Raw genomic sequence first — 15,648 nt, forward strand, 5'->3', positions numbered from 1 at the left:
CAGAGACCCTGAGCACACGGCTTTCTCAGAAGGGGGGTGGAGTTGGGGGGTTGGGCGAGGGGTGGGGAGGGAGGCTGGTGTATGTGGGTGGTGGGTGAAGGTTACAGGCCTGCTCAGGGAAAGTGAAGAGAGGCTGACGGCCAGGGTGTGAGACCAGGAACAAAGAGACTCAGAGCCATAGAGATATGGGGCGTGGGCAGGGACAGAGACGGGGACAAACAGGAGGAGCGGCAGGGAGGCCTCCCCAACACCCGCAGCCGCATCCCCACCCTGTACTCTGACCCGGCCCCATCCAGCCCGCTGTCCCTTGTTGCCATGGTAACGGGGAAGGCTGACTCTGCAGCAGAGGCTGGGCCTGCAGACCGGCCTGTTGCCATGGAGACTGGAAAGGGGGAGGAGCCACATCTTCTAACCCAGGTGCCTCGCCCCTTCCTCAACTCGGTTCCCTTCTCTGGGGAGGCAGAGTTGGTCACCATATTGTCCCCTCCTGCCCCACACCTTGGTCTGGAGGTGTAGCCCTGCATCGTGGAGGGTGGGAGAGAAGCCCCAGGAGGTGGGCGATTCTACACTCCACCTGCTCTCCAGCTGGGCTGGGGATAGCCTCGGCCCCCCACACCCCACCCCAGACACAGGCTCACATCCCCCTTACGGGCACCCTCCTCAGACACTAGCCTGGCAAGACCGATGACTGTGCATCGTGCTTCCAGCTCGCGGCTCTGCGGAAGTGGGGGTGGGGGGGAGGAAAGACTTAGGAAGGTCACAGGAATGGAGGGGACGGGGAGCTTGGCAGAGACGGAAGGAGACACAGAGAAGAACCAAGCACACACGGTCCAGAACCAGAGAGACAGACACAGATAGACCTGCAAAGACAGAGCTGGGAAAACGCACACAGCAAGAGGAACACTGGCGAAGGTGACAGCCACGGGCAGTGAGCGAGCCAGAGAGAGAGCGGTTTGGAAAACCAGGGGGACTCAAGATAGACCAGAGAAGGGGGGCAGAAAGACCGCGGGGGAGAGGGGCTCAGACGCGAGAGGACCCCCACAGAAGAGGAGCCTCATGCTACCGTGACAGCAGGGGGGAGACTAGCGATGTGTGCGGTCATGTTCTGGTCACCTCGGCAGAGTCCAGCCCAAGGGCAGAGACATTGATTCGGGCCTGCACAAGAGATGTGGAGACTAGAGAGAGAGAGAGAGAGAGAGAGATGGCAGAGTCGGGGGTGCTGGCTCAGCACCTGCCCCTGCAGGACACACACACGGCAGTGTCTGGGACACAGAGAGGGCCAGGTGGAGACCGGACAGGAAGGGTGAGGCAGCTCGGCAAGTGCCCACGGGTCTCGCGGCTGTGGCCTGACCCCTGACACTGCTGGAGGCCGGCAGGCACGGGACGGTGGAGCAGGCGGTGCTGAACGGACAGCTCCCGGGCTCTGGCCGGCCTCTGTCCGCTCCCTCCCGCACCCTCCCAGGCCGGCTTTGCTCGCCGCGGGTCCCCTCAGGTCTCCTTTTAGCTTCTCCCGGCGCCCCTCACCCCGGCCCGTTTCCCACCCCACCCCTTTCACCTCTGCCCCGCCGCCCGCCTCGTCTCGCCCCCGCCTCGCTCATCCGCTTGTCTCCCTCCCCATCGCTCCATCCCTCCTCTCTCAGCTCGGCCTCATTTTTTTTTTTTTTTTTTTTTTTGCCGGTGACCTTCACTTGTCCTTTCTCAGCTGCAGTCTCCACAGAAGCCTCCGCGGAAGAAGCGGGGCGGGGACCGGAGTCAGCCCCTGCCGGGCCCGCCCTGTGGGATCCCGGGGGCTGCACAGGTACATTTTCGGCAGAAACACGGAGCTCGGGCACGGAAAGCCGCCGAGGGCCTCGTGGACGCGCACACACGTGCACCGCGGCACAGCCGCCGGGCCCCTCCCGCACACGGCCCCCACCGTAGGTGCCACCCGCGGCTCCCACTCGGGGAACGGCTCCCGGCCGCTCCCCTCCCCCACCCCATCTGGCTTCTTCCTGCGTCTCCGTTTCCGGTGTCTGCGGCTCTCCAGATCCGGCGCCTCTCTCCATCTGTCTCAGGGTCTCTGTCGCAGCCTCCCTCTGTCCTGAGAGAAGGTCAGCGGGGAGAGGCCGGCCGCCGGGACCTGGGCTGACCTGGGCTGACCTGCTGCTGGCCGTGGGCGGGCCTTAGGGCGGAGGCTGCGGTTCTCAGCCGACTCTGGGGGCCCAAGCCTTCGCTGCCCTGAGCCCCAGGAAATGAGACCCGGATATCCCCAGATTTGGGGTTTTGTTCTTTTTTTATTCCAACAGGGACTGAGATATGGCAGGGAAAGGGATGGGGGCCCAACTGACCCCCTCCCTGGGGGGCTTCATAGAAATTCCGAGGTTTCTCCCCCCAAAAAAGAGAGAAAGAGAAGAGGGGCGCCTGGGGACACCCGTCTGTCCAGAGGCCCTCGCCCTCCAGAAGCGTGGAGGGTCGCGTCGAGTCTCGGGGGGCCTGGGCAGCCGCGTCCCGGGGTCCTCCCCGCGGGCGGCTTTCCGCGCTGGGCACGGTCCCTGCAGTCCTCAGTGGCTGCACGCCAGCCGCCCACAGCGGAGCGGAGTGCGGGCGTCCGCGGCGCCCTCTTGCGAGTCCACTGGGGGGCGCAGGCAGGCTCCGGAGCCGGGCCTTGGACTTCACGGCCAAGCGAAGGCGAAGTCGCCGTGTCCCGGGTTCCGGGGCAGAAGTCCTGTCCCTCGCCCGCTGGGCCAGAGGGAGCGGCCGGGGCCAGGGGCGGGCCGCCTCCCTGCGCTCAGTCCGGGAGCCGGCCCGGCCCCGCCCGTGGTCACTCGTGCTCGGCCAGCTCGCGGGGGCCTGCAGGGCCAGGCCGCGGCCGGGGCGGGCTGGTGGCCTCGGTGGGGGCGCCCAGGCCCCGCGGGGGCGCCGCGGCCCCCGAGGCCCGCAGCGCCTGTATGCGCCGGCACTCCTGGCAGACGCGCACGTGGGTGCAGGGCGTGGGCGCGGGCGGGCGCGCGCCGCCGGGCGGCCCCGGGTCGTCCAGGAGGCGCTGCGGGCCCCCGTGCGCGCCGCCCGCGTCGCCGCCCGCGCCGGCCGAGTAGAGCTTGCCGTTGCTGAGCCGCATCTCTCGGACGGCGCGCAGCGACAGCAGGGCCCGGCTCGCGCCGCCCGGGCGCCGGCGCCGGCGAGAACGCGACGTCTTGCGGCAGGACACGGCGTGGCGCAGCTCCTGCAGCATCTCCTGGCAAACGGACACCTGCGGGCGGCGCGGGCGTCAGGGGCCGCACCCCGCCCCGCTTCCCAGGGCTCTCCCTCACCGGCCTCCGCCCTCCCCTCCTGCGCAGGCTCCTCTCTAGTGCTTCCCACCGCAGGGAGCATTCACTGAGCGCCTACTGTGTGCCTAGCCCTAGGGACGAGCAGAGGATAACACAGAAACCCTGGTCCCGGAGCACGCCGCCGTGGAGAGCAGACACAGGATATGCCAAGGGTGTCCGCGGCCCGCTGCGGCTTGTGACCCCAGAGCGCCGGTTCCAGCCCCAGCTGCTCGCCTCTGACCCAGCTCCCTGCTGTGGCCTGGGCAAGCAGTGGAAGACGGCCCAAGTGCTTGGGCCCCTGCACCCACGTGGGAGACCCGGGTGGAGCTCCTGGCTCTTGACTTCAGCCTGGCCCAGACCCGGCTGTTGTGGCCATCTGGGGAGCAAACCAGTGGATGGCAGATTCCCTCTTTGTCTCTCCTCCTTTCTGTTGTTCCATCTTTCAAATACATACACAGATACAGAATCTTTAGAAAGTAACCGGTGCAGCTGTGTGTGGGGTGTGCCGGGGAGAGTGCCCTGGGGAGAAATTATATGGGGAAGAGCCATCAGGGGTGTGGGTGGGGAGTGGTGAGGAATCTGGAGACCCCCCAGAGAGGAGGGTCCCGTGGAGACCCGGGAGCCAGCACCCGGACACAGCACAGCAGGCAAAGGTCATGGGGCTGAGACAGATGAGGTCGGAGGAGGGGCGGGGGTGGGGGTGCGGCCATGGAAGAAGGATTTTGGCTTTAACTCGAGTCAGATGAGGCCTGTGAGAGGCTTAAGCAGGGGCCATGGGTGCGCGTGTGTGTGTAAGGTGTAAGATGTATTTATTCGAGAGGCAGAGGGGCAGGGAGGGAGGGAAGGACATGCACACTCCTATCCACTGGAGCATGCACACTCCTATCCCCACGTGGCTGCAATGGCTGGGGCTGGTCCAGGCCAAAGCCAGGAGCTTCTTCAGGGTCTCCCACATGGGTGGCACAGCCCCAAGCACTTAGGCTATCTTCTGCTGCTTTCTCAGGCCATTAACAGGGAGCTGGAAACAGAGCACCCGGGACTCAAACCCACACTTCCTTGAACCAGCACTGCGGTATGGAATGCTGGTGTTGCAAGCAGTGTTTAAGCTCCTGGGCCACCGTGGTGGCCCTGCCGTGTCTTTGTAGGGGCACTCTGGATCTGTGCTGAGCAGGGAGCCGCTGAGGAGGTGGCAATATCCGGGCAGGAGAAGGCGGTGGCTGGATCAGAGTGATGGAAGGAGGGGCTGGATTCTGGGTGTATTTTGAAGGTGGAGCCAATAGGATTTACAAGGGATCAGATACAGGGCACGCAGGCCAGGGAGGAGCAGGACGGCACTGCCCAGGGCTGGAACATACCCCTGTGTGCATGCCTGTGGACAGCCCCCGGGGTTCAGGGAGACACCCCTGCAAGGGTTGGGGTAGGAGGCTCCATCCTGCCGCTGGCCACGATCCCCTCTGGCACAGTTTCAGGGTCAGTCTGCGTGGCCAACAGGCGGCTGACCAGGTGGCTTTGACCTTGCTCTGGGGGATGCCAGCTGCCAGCATGAGGGACACGCAAGCCGCCCCATGGGGAGGCCCCTGCGTGAGGAACTGAGGTCTCCTGCCAACCGCCACGCGTGTGCACGCACTGTGGGTTTTATTTCTTGTGTCTCAGGATGTCCTGACCTCTTACAGTTGTGGGCTGGGGAGAGGTGGCGTTGCTCAGAGCTGACCACCCCCTCTTTGCTTGCTCGGCTGCCTCTCCTATGCACACTGACCAACATCAAGTCTTTACCTAAGTCTCACACAACACCTGGATCTCCCCTGCCCTAAATCAACCCAGGGCCAGGTGCCCCACCACAGCCGTCCCCAGCATTCTAACTGGCCAATGCCACACTCCTGTGCCCTCACACCTGCTGCCTCTTGACTCAATGTGGAGTGTGCCCTGTGGCCCTGACGGCGAGCTGTGCCCCTGCTCTCAGGAGCCACGGCAACACGAGTCCCCATTCACCACCACTGGCCTCTCCACGTGGCCCCTCAGTCACCTCCATCTCATCTATCACCTCACCTCCCATGTGGCTCCTCCAGCCCCAGCCAAGCCTTCAGGCCACAGAAGCCCCCACTGGCCTCATGACTGGTGCCCCCCCTCCTGGAAACCCAGGGTGGTCACAACCACCTGGGTTCCTGTGAAGTGACAGAAGCTGCTGTTTCAGCTGTTACAGGTGGGACAGAGGACTAGCACAGGGGCCACCAGCCCACAGATGGCCCTTGAGACAGGACCACCAAGGAAATGGACAAAGAAGGGAAGCCGTCCAGGGATGGGGAGTCCTGAGGGTTTCCAAAAGACAGAGGCTGGGGGGAGGACGGAACCCAACAGAGGAGAGGCCAGAGAGGCAGGAGGCAACTGAGGGGCAGGCAGCCAGGGCAGGGCTTTGAGGAGCCGGAGGGTCGGCTGGGCTGCAGCCCACTGCCTCCTTGGGCCCTGGATTCCAGACAGGGAGGTCCCTGGTGACAAGAGTGGCCCCAGTGGCTGGGTAGGTCAGAAGCTGGCTTGCAGCAGGTGTAAGAGAGCATGGGAGGAGAGAAGGTGGAGACGGTAGGGAGCTGACCTGGCACCCTGCACAGGGGCGGGGAGAAGTCAGGTGGTGCTATGGGAGGAAGGGTCCAAAGAGGGTTTGGATCAAGAGGAGGAACAGGCACGCAACGGGGGCTTGACCCAAAAAAGGGAAGACAAGTGACAGAGCAGGGGACAAAGAGGGGGCTGCAGGATGGGGGCCTTGGGAAGGAGAGGGACGGCGTGCCAGAGGAGCCAGGGCCTGTGTGATGCAAGGTATGAGGTCAGACTGGGCGAGAGAGGGGAGGAGCTGGGGGGAGGTTCCGGGAGCACCAGAAGCAGCGCCCGCTTGGCAGGGCCGCGCCCCTCCTGCCACACCCAGCTGCGTTCTTGCCTTTGCTTCTCACATTTCCCCTCCATACCCTTCGTCCTGCACCCCCTCACCTCCTCTCCTTGCATCCCCATTGCCTCCTGGGACCCCCCCCCCCAGGGATGGCCTGCCTCTCCCCGCCCCTGCCCGCGCACTCCTCACCTCTTCGGATTCTGCTGACCTCCGAGTGGACCAGATGAACTCCATGACCGCCACGAAGACAGCGATGATGAGGCCGCAGATGAGCACAACGAAAATGCCGCCAATGTTCTCCATGCCCAGGCCTGCAGGCAGAGGCCGGGACCGCGGGGTCAGGCATGTGGGCGCGGGGCCGCCCGGGGCCACCCGGAGGGCGCGGTGGGCACAGTGGGGCTGACCTTTGGCGCGGTGGTCCTCTTCCTTGGGGCACCGGCCCCCCTCCCACCACTTGCGCTTCAGGATCTCCAGCCGGTTGTTCTCCTGGAGCTGCAGGATGGCCAGCGTGATCTCATCCCGGAACGGGGAGCCTGGGCCGGGCAGGGCAGGGGTTGGCCATTGGGCCCGCCCTCCCCAAGCCCACAGATGCCCCTGGGGGCCTCTCCTCACCCCCACCCTGTCTCTTCTCAACTCGGCAGCCAGAGGGGCCCCTGGAGGAAGTAATGTGTCCCAGGTCCTCCCCTCAGCCTCCGAGCTGCATCCGCTGGCCCCACCCCTGCGGGCACCCCTGGACCCCAGCATCTGCCAAGCTCAGCCCCACCTCAGGACCTCTGCCTCTGTCTGGAATGCTCACCCCTTCTGCTTTCCTGCCAGCTCCCCAGGGGCCCCTCTCTGGCCACTTTATTTAAAGAACACGAAGCACCCCTGCCCACCAGGCTCATCCCCTTAACCTGCTCCGAGCTACTGTTAGCACGTGGGGTCCCAAGATGCTGCTGGTGATCTGTGGAGCTGGCGAGTCCCCCTGCACCTCCCCTCTGCGCCATGCCACCCTCCCGGGGCCCCAAACACTCTCCACATCCCATCCTGTCCCTGCGTCCTCTCTGAGCTTCACCACGGACCAGGAACCAGACACCTGTGTGCTAGACTCTGGTTTACAGAAATTAACTTGGGGCCAGGGCTATGGGGCAGTGGGCTAAGCTTCCGCCTGCAGCACCACACCAGGTCCCAGCTGTTCCTCTTCCAGTCCAGCTCTCTGCTATGGCCTGGTAAAGCAGAAGATGGCCCAACTCCTTGGGCCCCTGCACCTGCGTGGGAGAACCGGAAGAGGCTCCTGGCTCCTGGCTTTGGATTGGCGCAGCTCTGGCAGTTGCAGCCATTTGGGGAGTGAACCAATGGATGGAAGACTTTTCTCTCTGTCTCTACCTCTGTCTGTAACTCTACCTCTCATATAAATTTTTTTTTTTTTTTTGACAGGCAGAGTGGACAGTGAAAGAGAGAGAGACAGAGAGAAAGGTCTTCCTTTTGCCGTTGGTTCACCCTCCAATGGCCGCCGCGGCCGGCGCGCTGCGGCCAGCGCACCGCGCTGATCCGATGGCAGGAGCCAGGAGCCAGGTGCTTTTCCTGGTCTCCCATGGGGTGCAGGGCCCAAGCACCTGGGCCATCCTCCACTGCACTCCCTGGCCACAGCAGAGGGCTGGCCTGGAAGAGGGGCAACCGGGACAGAATCCGGCGCCCCGACCGGGACTAGAACCCGGTGTGCCGGCGCCGCTAGGCGGAGGATTAGCCTAGTGAGCCGTGGCGCCGGCCTTCTCATATAAATTTTTAAAAATATTTATTTTTTACTTGAAAGTCACAGTTACACACAGAGAGGAGGAGAGGCAGAGAGACAGAGAGAGAGAGAGAGAGAGAGACAGACAGACAGATCTTCTATCCGCTGGTTCACTCCCCAGATGACCGCAACAGCCAGAGCTGTGCCAATCCGCTGTGCTGATCCAAAGCCAGAAGCCAGGAGCTTCTTCCAGGTCTCCCACATGGGTGCAGGGGCCCAAGGACTTGGATTGGAAGTGGAGCAGCTGGGACTCGAACCGGCGCCCATATGGGATGCCAGCGCTGCCCCTCAAATTTTTAAAAATTCTAAAATTTAGAAATTAACTCCAGTGTCCCACTGATGAGTGAGGCAGGCACTCCCACCACAGGCAAGGAGGTTCTGAATGGGGGAGGTGAAGGCGATTCTCTCCCCTGAGGTCACGCACTGAGTAGGGAGGGAAGTGAGTTTGAATCCAGGCGGTGACTCCAGGACCTGTACTCCAAGCCCCAGGCCACACTGCTTCCTTGAACAGCAGGACTCCTTACAAAGCTGCTGTGCCCTGGGGTCAGGTGCTCTGCGGGAGCCAGCTGCCCCAGGCATCATCATAGGGATCCAGTGCCAAGGGCCGCAGTGGCAGGCCCTGCGGTGTTAACAGCACAGCCACGTCCCCCGGCAGATCCCTGCTTCCCTCCTCTCCCCTGCCTGCCTCCCCCCATCAGTCCAACAGGCAGTTTTTGAGCACCTGTTCTGAGCCAGACTGTGGGGTTTGGTGCAGACTATAGAGCAAATAAAACCATGTCTTCACCCTCAAGGGGCCCTCGGGCCAATGGGGGAGGCAGCCTCAAGGCCCACTCACACCCAGGGGCACCCGGAGTCTCACTGATTCTCCCGAACCCTGCAAGGCTGGAAGTGACTGCCCCGAGGCCCGGCCGTGCAGGTTGAAGGTGTGAGGTTCGGGACGCTGCTGTCGCCTGCCCAGGGCCACACACGACACAGCCAGCCTGCCCAGGTTCCCGACTGCCGAGGCCCCCGTACCCAGCGGCATGCCGATGCCGTAGCCCTTGGTGTCGAGGAGGCCCCCGATCTGGGTGAGGTTGCAGTTGAGGCGCCGGTGGTACTCGTTCATGGTGGACTCGAGCAGGAAGGCGTAGCGGGAGTTGAGGACGCGGGCGATGCCCTCCTCCGTGCTCTTGACGAAGACGCTGGGCTGCTTCGACTGCATGTAGTTCCACATGCGCTGGTACGTCTGGTACCGCGAGTTCTGGGGACAGGGAACGCGGGGCGGGGTGAGTAATGTGAAGACCTCGCCACCCCTTCCTCTCAGCCCTGTCCCCTACCCTCCAGGGGTCTCCCCACGAGAGGGAGACGCTGCTCCTCCTTCCAGACGCCCAGTCACTCACAGAGGCCACCCCCCACCCCCCCACCCCACCGCCCGCTCCCCAGCCCCAGCCTGGGAGACCTAGCATTCGCCTCTTCCCTCATCTCCCCGTCTCTGGCCCACCCAGCTTCAGTTTGCCTCATCCCGGCCACAGGGGAACTCTCAGCTCTAAATGGTCACCATTCCCACATCCCCACGTCCAGGGCCCGGTTAAAGTGCCCGCATCCGGGTGTCTGAGGCCTCTCCAGTCTTTGACCCAACCTCCCTGTCAGCTGCTTTCATTTCCTTCCATCAGGCAAAGTGCCTAGAGACAGGCTCCTTCCCCCGAGGGCCCTCCCCTCCCTGCCAGCCCATGTCCTGCAGCACCCTGGACTGATGGCCTCAGATCCGACATGTGCCGCCTGTCACTGACGATCGCCCTCTGACCCCCAGCGCCAGGCCTGGGTCTGGGCAGCCCCACCTGGAAGAAGGTCATGGTGGAGCCCGCGTGGATGGTGCCGTACTCGATGTTGGTCTGATCCGCCAGGTCGTCGGCCGACTCCACGGGCACCTCCATGCGCTGCACGGTGAGGAAGGCGGCCAGGTTGGCCGTGTAGGAGGAGATGATGATCAAGGTGAAGGCCCACCTGAGGGGTGGGAGGGGTGAGCTGCAGGCTGGAGCCCCTGCCACCCTGCCCACTGACGGTGCACACCCCACCCCCGACCAGAAGCTTCGGTGACTGCTGATGAGGGGAAAGGCCGGAGTGAGGATTCTGGAGCAGACTGCCTGGGCTTAAGTGTTGCTTCCGCAGCCTGGAGACCCCGGCCCACTGAAAGAGCTGGAGAACCGCGCGGAATACAGAAAACTATCTAAAGATGGCAGCCGGCAACCCGCAGCTCAGGACTGTGGCCCCAGGGGCAAGAGAAACAAGGCAAGCCCCATGGCTGTGCAGGAGGCACCACTGGGCTCTGTTTGCCACAGCACCAAGAAGGGAAGCCCGGATGGCTCCTAAGAGGGCTCCAGAAATCTGGAGGCCCAGGGCTGGTGCTGGCCCAGGGTAAAGCCGCCGCCTGTGGTAGCAGCATCCCACATGGACACTGGTTCGAGTCCAGGCTGCTCCACTTCTGATCCAGCTCTCTACTATGGCCTGGGAAAGCAGTGGAAGATGGCCCAAGTCCTTGGGCCCCTACATCCATGTGGGAGACCTGGAAGAAGCTCCTGGTTCTTGATTTTGGAGCAGCCCAGCTCCAGCTGTTGCGGCCATTTGGGGAGTGAACCAGCAGACAGAAGACTTCTCTCTCTCTCTGCCTCTCTGTAACTCGCTCTTTCCAATAAATAAATCTTTTTTTAAAAGAAAGAAATCTGGTGACTCCTCAAGTCTCTGGCTAAGTAGGAACCTGAACGTGACTGGGGTGGAGCTCCACAGAGCTGGAAAGTCAGAATGTCCAAGAAGCAAAGTCCCAGGCTCACAGAGGGCTGTGAGCTGCTACACTCCCTACAGCCTGAGCAGGGAGGAATGAATGCATGAGATGCTCAGGGGAGACTCCAGCGGGAGGCACATTAGAACAGGCGCAGCCAGTCCCAGACTAAAGGCAACGCTAGATTTGCCCTCAAAGAGCTGAAAAACAGCCTGGAAGGATCCAAATAATTCACAACTCAACTGCCTGCCAGAATGCATTTTATAAAGAAATGCATTCAACAAAGAGGAGAGTGTAAATCCCACAGCATCCATCATCTGTCCCAACATGACCAGCCACACACAGTGTATGAAAATGTGACCAGCGAGCAAGAGTCACTCCCCAGACGCAGGCCTGGAATGGATGGCGGTGCTGGAGTCAGCGGACAAGCACGTGGAAACACACACCGGAACCACACTGAGCACACTCGGGGACGGGAGGCAGTGGACCTGTCACGCGGGCTTGGCAGGAAGACATGGAAGGTGTTGCGGCCCAGCAGGTAAGCCGCCGCCTGCAGTGTCAGCATCCCCTATCAGGCCAGTTTGTGACCTGGCTGCTCTGCTTCAGATCCAGCCCCCACTACTGCGTCTGGGGAGGCAGTGGACCACAGCCCAAGTGCTTGGGCCTCTGCACCCACATGGGAGACCTGGATGGAGGTCTGGGTCCTGTTTCAGCCTTGCCCACTCCAGCCGTTGCGGCCATCTGGGGAGTGAACCAGCAGATGGAAGGCCTCTCTCTGTCTCTCCCTCTCACTGTCTGTAACTCTGACTTCCAAGTAAATAAATAGACCTTTTTTTTTAAAAAAAAAAAAAAAAGGCAAAAATTGAGGAGCCAGTATGGTGACACTGCTCCACTTTTTTTTTTTTTTTCTTTTTTGGACAGGTAGTTAGACAGTGAGAGAGAGAGACAGAGAGAAAGGTCTCCCTTTTTCCGTTGGTTCACCTCCCAAGTGGCTGCTATGGCTGGCGCACTGCGCCGATCCAAAGCCAGGAACCAGGTGGAGCCAGGTGCTTCCTCCTGGTCTCCCATGCAGGTGCAGGGCCCAGGCACTTGGGCCATCCTCCACTGCACTCCTGGGCCACAGCAGAGAGCTGGCCTGGAAGAGGAGCAACCGGGACAGAATCTGGCACCTCGACTGGGACTAGAACCCGGGGTGCCGGCGCTGCAGGCGGAGGGTTAGCCTAGTGAGCCGCGGCGCCGGCCGATGCTGCTCCACTTCTAATCCAGCTCCCTGCTAATCTGCCTGGGAAAGCAGCAGACCTTGCACCCATGTGGGAGATCCGGAAGAAGCTCTCGGCTCCTGGCTTCAGCCTGGCCCAGCCCTGGCCATTACAGCCATGTGGGAAGTGAACCAACAGATGGAAGACCCCCTCTCTATGTCATGATTCACAACATAGAATATGAAATTCATATTTTGGTGTCAGCACAGCCACATTTGCTTTCTTGTTTTTGTTTGTTTTTTAAGATCTATTTTATTTATCTGAAAGGCAGAGTTAGAGAGAGAGATTGTCCATCCATTGGTTCACTCCCCAAATGGTTGTAACAGCCAGGGCTGGGCCAGGCTCAAGCCAGGAGTCAGGAGCCTCTTCCAGGTTAGTCTCCCACATGGGTGTGGGGGTCCAGGCACTTGGGCCATCTTACACTGCCTTCCCAGGTACATAAGCAGGAAACTAGATGGAAGTGGAGCAGCTAGGACTTGAACCGGCACCCATATGGGATGCATGGCTTTACCCACTATGTGCCACAATGCTGGAGCCTGTGGCTGTTCTCATGGTGGCAGAGCAGAGAAGCTGTGACAAGCACCACGTGGCCGGCAGAGTCAAAAACATTCACAATCTGGATCAAGACAGATAAAGTTCCCCAACTCCTGCCCCAGGGCCCAAGGCTGTGAGGATTCTGAGACACACTTTAACATCTGGGAAGGCCGCAGTGAAAGGCAAGGACAGACGGTGCAACATGAAGCCAAGAAAGCCGGAGAACCTCCCCCTATCACTGCCAAGTAACGGCAACTTCCGAGCGAGGAGCGAGGGGACACATCCTAGGACGGCGATGGCACCGACTGAGGGGACCTCAGGCCCAAGCACCTGTGCAGCTCATCACAGAGCAGCAACGTCCGGAAAGCACCAACCCACAGAACTGGAAAGAGAAACAGGCGCATCCGCTCCTCACAGCAGGTGCCGATTTCAGACAGGACACGCAGACAGGAGGTCAGTCAGGGTGCAGAGGCCTGAATGACACGGTCAGTGTTTCAGAGCACTGCCCCTGCCGACCGCGGATACACACCCAGTGGGAGCGCCTACGGACCATCTACCAGGAGACCGTGTGCTGGGCTAGAAAACAAGCCTTGAGGGCCGGCGCCGCGGCTCACTAGGCTAATCCTCCGCCTTGCGGCGCCGGCACACCGGGTTCTAGTCCCGGTCGAGGCGCCGGATTCTGTCCCGGTTGCCCCTCTTCCAGGTCAGCCCTCTGCTGTGGCCAGGGAGTGCAGTGGAGGATGGCCCAGGTGCTTGGGTCCTGCACCCCATGGGAGACCAGGAAAAGCACCTGGCTCCTGGCTCCTGCCATCGGATCAGCGTGGTGCGCCAGCCGCAGCGCGCCGGCCGCAGCGGCCATTGGAGGGTGAACCAACGGCAAAGGAAGACCTTTCTCTCTGTCTCTCTCTCTCACTGTCCACTCTGCCTGTCAAAAAAAAAAAAAAAAAAAAAAAAAAAAGAAAAAAAAAAAAAAAGAAAACAAGCCTTGAAGGATGGCAAGGATGAAAGTACTACTGAGAACGCTCTCCGGCCCCAGTGGAACTAAATTAAAAATCGGTAACAGAAGGATCCTGGAAAACCCCCACACCCCGGGCGGCTCCCTCTGCCTGGCTGTGTGACCTTGGAGCTTCCTTTCTGTCCCTGCACCTGTGCAGGGAGGGTGCCCGCAGGCTCCTCCTCCCAGGGTTTGTGAGGAGTGAGCTCACCTGGCCCACAGCCCCTGCCTTCACCGTCTTGGTGACCAACTATGGAGAAGAGACACCCCCAGGCACGTGTCATTCTGGGCCCCTCTGTCCTTCCTCCTGCCGAGTAAGAGGGGCCAGGCTCCCTGTGGCCCACACAGCTCCCTGCAGACCCCTCCCCGCCAGCTCCTGCCGATGCTGATGAACTCGGCAGTGGTCCTGTGCTGACTGCCTAGCGTGGGGCCTTCACGGAGGAATGAGTAACACAGCCTCCTGCAAAATAAACCACAACTCTGACCCATGGTGACCCAGGGTTCCGCAACATCTCCTGAAACCGAGTCAGGTCAGGGGACACCTGGCAGGCAGCTGAGGGGGCTAGTCTGACACCCGTCAGGCACGCTCGGAGAGGCCTGCAGATGGGCAGTGGGCAGGTGGAAGTGCAGATACAGGGACAGTCAAGGAAGCCAGAGCTGGGTGTGTGGGTTCTGGCAGCAGCTCTGGCAGGGAGTTTGGCAGTGTGGGCGCTCCGCCGGTCAGAGGGGCTTCCACAGCGGGGTGAGCATCTGGCAATGTGCAGCCCCGTCTGAACCCCAGCAACAGCCTCGTATGTGATTGTCTGAGCCCAAGCCCTCGGTACCTAAAAACCTAGGTACTTGCCACATGGTTTTACAGTGTAAGTAAATCCAGGTCTCCAGGAAGACACTTCCTGCTCACAGTGAGGAACAACGGGATGCTGTTTAGTTTCGCTCTGCCGAGAGCTCATCACCGTTTTGGGAGATTTCTGGTCACTCTGTATGTGAGTGACTAAGGCAGAACCTTGGGCAGCACATCCATGGTGACTTGTGGTTGCAAACACACTTACTTGCCACCTACTTCAAAGTGCCAGTGTTGACGGAATTCTACTGAGTGATCGTCTCACCATTCCACACCTACTCACTGCATGTGGAGCCACCCTTAGGGCACGCACCTGAGCAGCCCCTTAGTGCTGTCATTTTATTAGAGACTGCTCTGCCTATTTTCCTCCTTCATATTGCAATTAGGGCAGTCTACTGATTTTTAAAACCTTCTAAGTGCAGGTAGGTGTAGTACCCTTGGATTTCAGCTCAGGGTGGAAAAGGAGATGTTAAGAAACATTTGCGATCAGAGAGGGCGTTGGGTGTGTGAGCCCTGGGCGGTCACCAGTGTGGGGTGGGGCACACTGGAGGGATGGCGAGGCCATGGGAACCCAAGCCCAGCAGAGGACCTGAGAGCAGGAGGGGCCCAGAGGCCCAGCAGCCCTGGAGCAGCACAGAAAGCGTTTCCGGAAAAGGAGGCTCCCGGGGCCTGTGCTGCCCACAGGTCAGACAGGGACTGGACGTATCAGCCAGGGGTCGCCTGTGACCCTGGTGGAGGGAGGTCCACCTGCTGGCTGGATCTGGGGCTCTAAGATTTTCTCACCAGGAAGGCTCGAAAAAAGGACAAGCTGGGGAAGTGAAGACAACAGCTGCCTGCCTGGAGCTGGGCGGACGGGAAGCGGGCTCTAGAATGGGGCAGGAGGGCAGGAGGCCAAGGGCTCACACACAGGGACCAAGGAAAGACAGGAGGACGGGGCTGTGGTCAGAGCGAAGCCTTGGAAATGCTGGCTTCTGCAGCAGAGCTGTCCTGGATGATGAGTGTGTGCACACTGCAGAGGAGGGCCCAGGAGGCAGGCCCTGGCCAGGCTGCTGTGGGTCAGCAACCAGTCACCAAACCCCCCAGCACCCCACCCCTGGAGAGTAAGTCCCACAGGGCAGGGACATGGGGGCCAAATCACTGTGCTGGGGCCCGCCTGGAGAGGAGCAAACATGCTGGGGATGGAAGGCCTAGGGCGCGGAAGGAAGTGAGCCTGGGGTCAAAGGCTCTAGCCACGGAGAGTGGGAGCAGGGGCTTCCTGGGTGACAGCGCCAAGGAGGGGCTAAAAAGACTGGGGCTGGAAGGACGGCCAGCATCTGAGGTGGGGACTGGACC

General features: G+C 61.3%; 1 protein-coding gene across 7 annotated transcripts in view; it reads right to left on the reverse strand.

The window, feature by feature from the left end:
• Nucleotides 1-2,243: 2,243 nt before the first annotated feature.
• The window catches only part of GRIK5 (glutamate ionotropic receptor kainate type subunit 5), a 58,782-nt gene continuing 45,377 nt past the window's right edge, over nucleotides 2,244-15,648 (reverse strand). For 5 of the 7 annotated variants that reach the window (XM_051836471.2, XM_070063290.1, XM_070063291.1 and 2 more), the window contains 5 exons: nucleotides 9,751-9,916; nucleotides 8,948-9,173; nucleotides 6,567-6,654; nucleotides 6,352-6,473; nucleotides 2,244-3,229 (listed from right to left, as the gene is read on the reverse strand). In XM_051836471.2, the coding sequence (XP_051692431.1) occupies nucleotides 2,652-3,229; nucleotides 6,352-6,473; nucleotides 6,567-6,654; nucleotides 8,948-9,173; nucleotides 9,751-9,916 (1,180 nt within the window). In that variant the 3' untranslated portion in view covers nucleotides 2,244-2,651. Of the gene's footprint in view, nucleotides 3,230-6,351; nucleotides 6,474-6,566; nucleotides 6,696-8,947; nucleotides 9,174-9,750; nucleotides 9,917-15,648 lie in introns of all 7 variants that reach the window. The other 2 variants (XM_051836469.2, XM_051836470.2) reach the window with 1 other exon arrangement.

This window comes from Oryctolagus cuniculus, chromosome 18, assembly GCF_964237555.1.
Source record: "Oryctolagus cuniculus chromosome 18, mOryCun1.1, whole genome shotgun sequence".
Lineage (NCBI taxonomy): Eukaryota > Metazoa > Chordata > Mammalia > Lagomorpha > Leporidae > Oryctolagus > Oryctolagus cuniculus.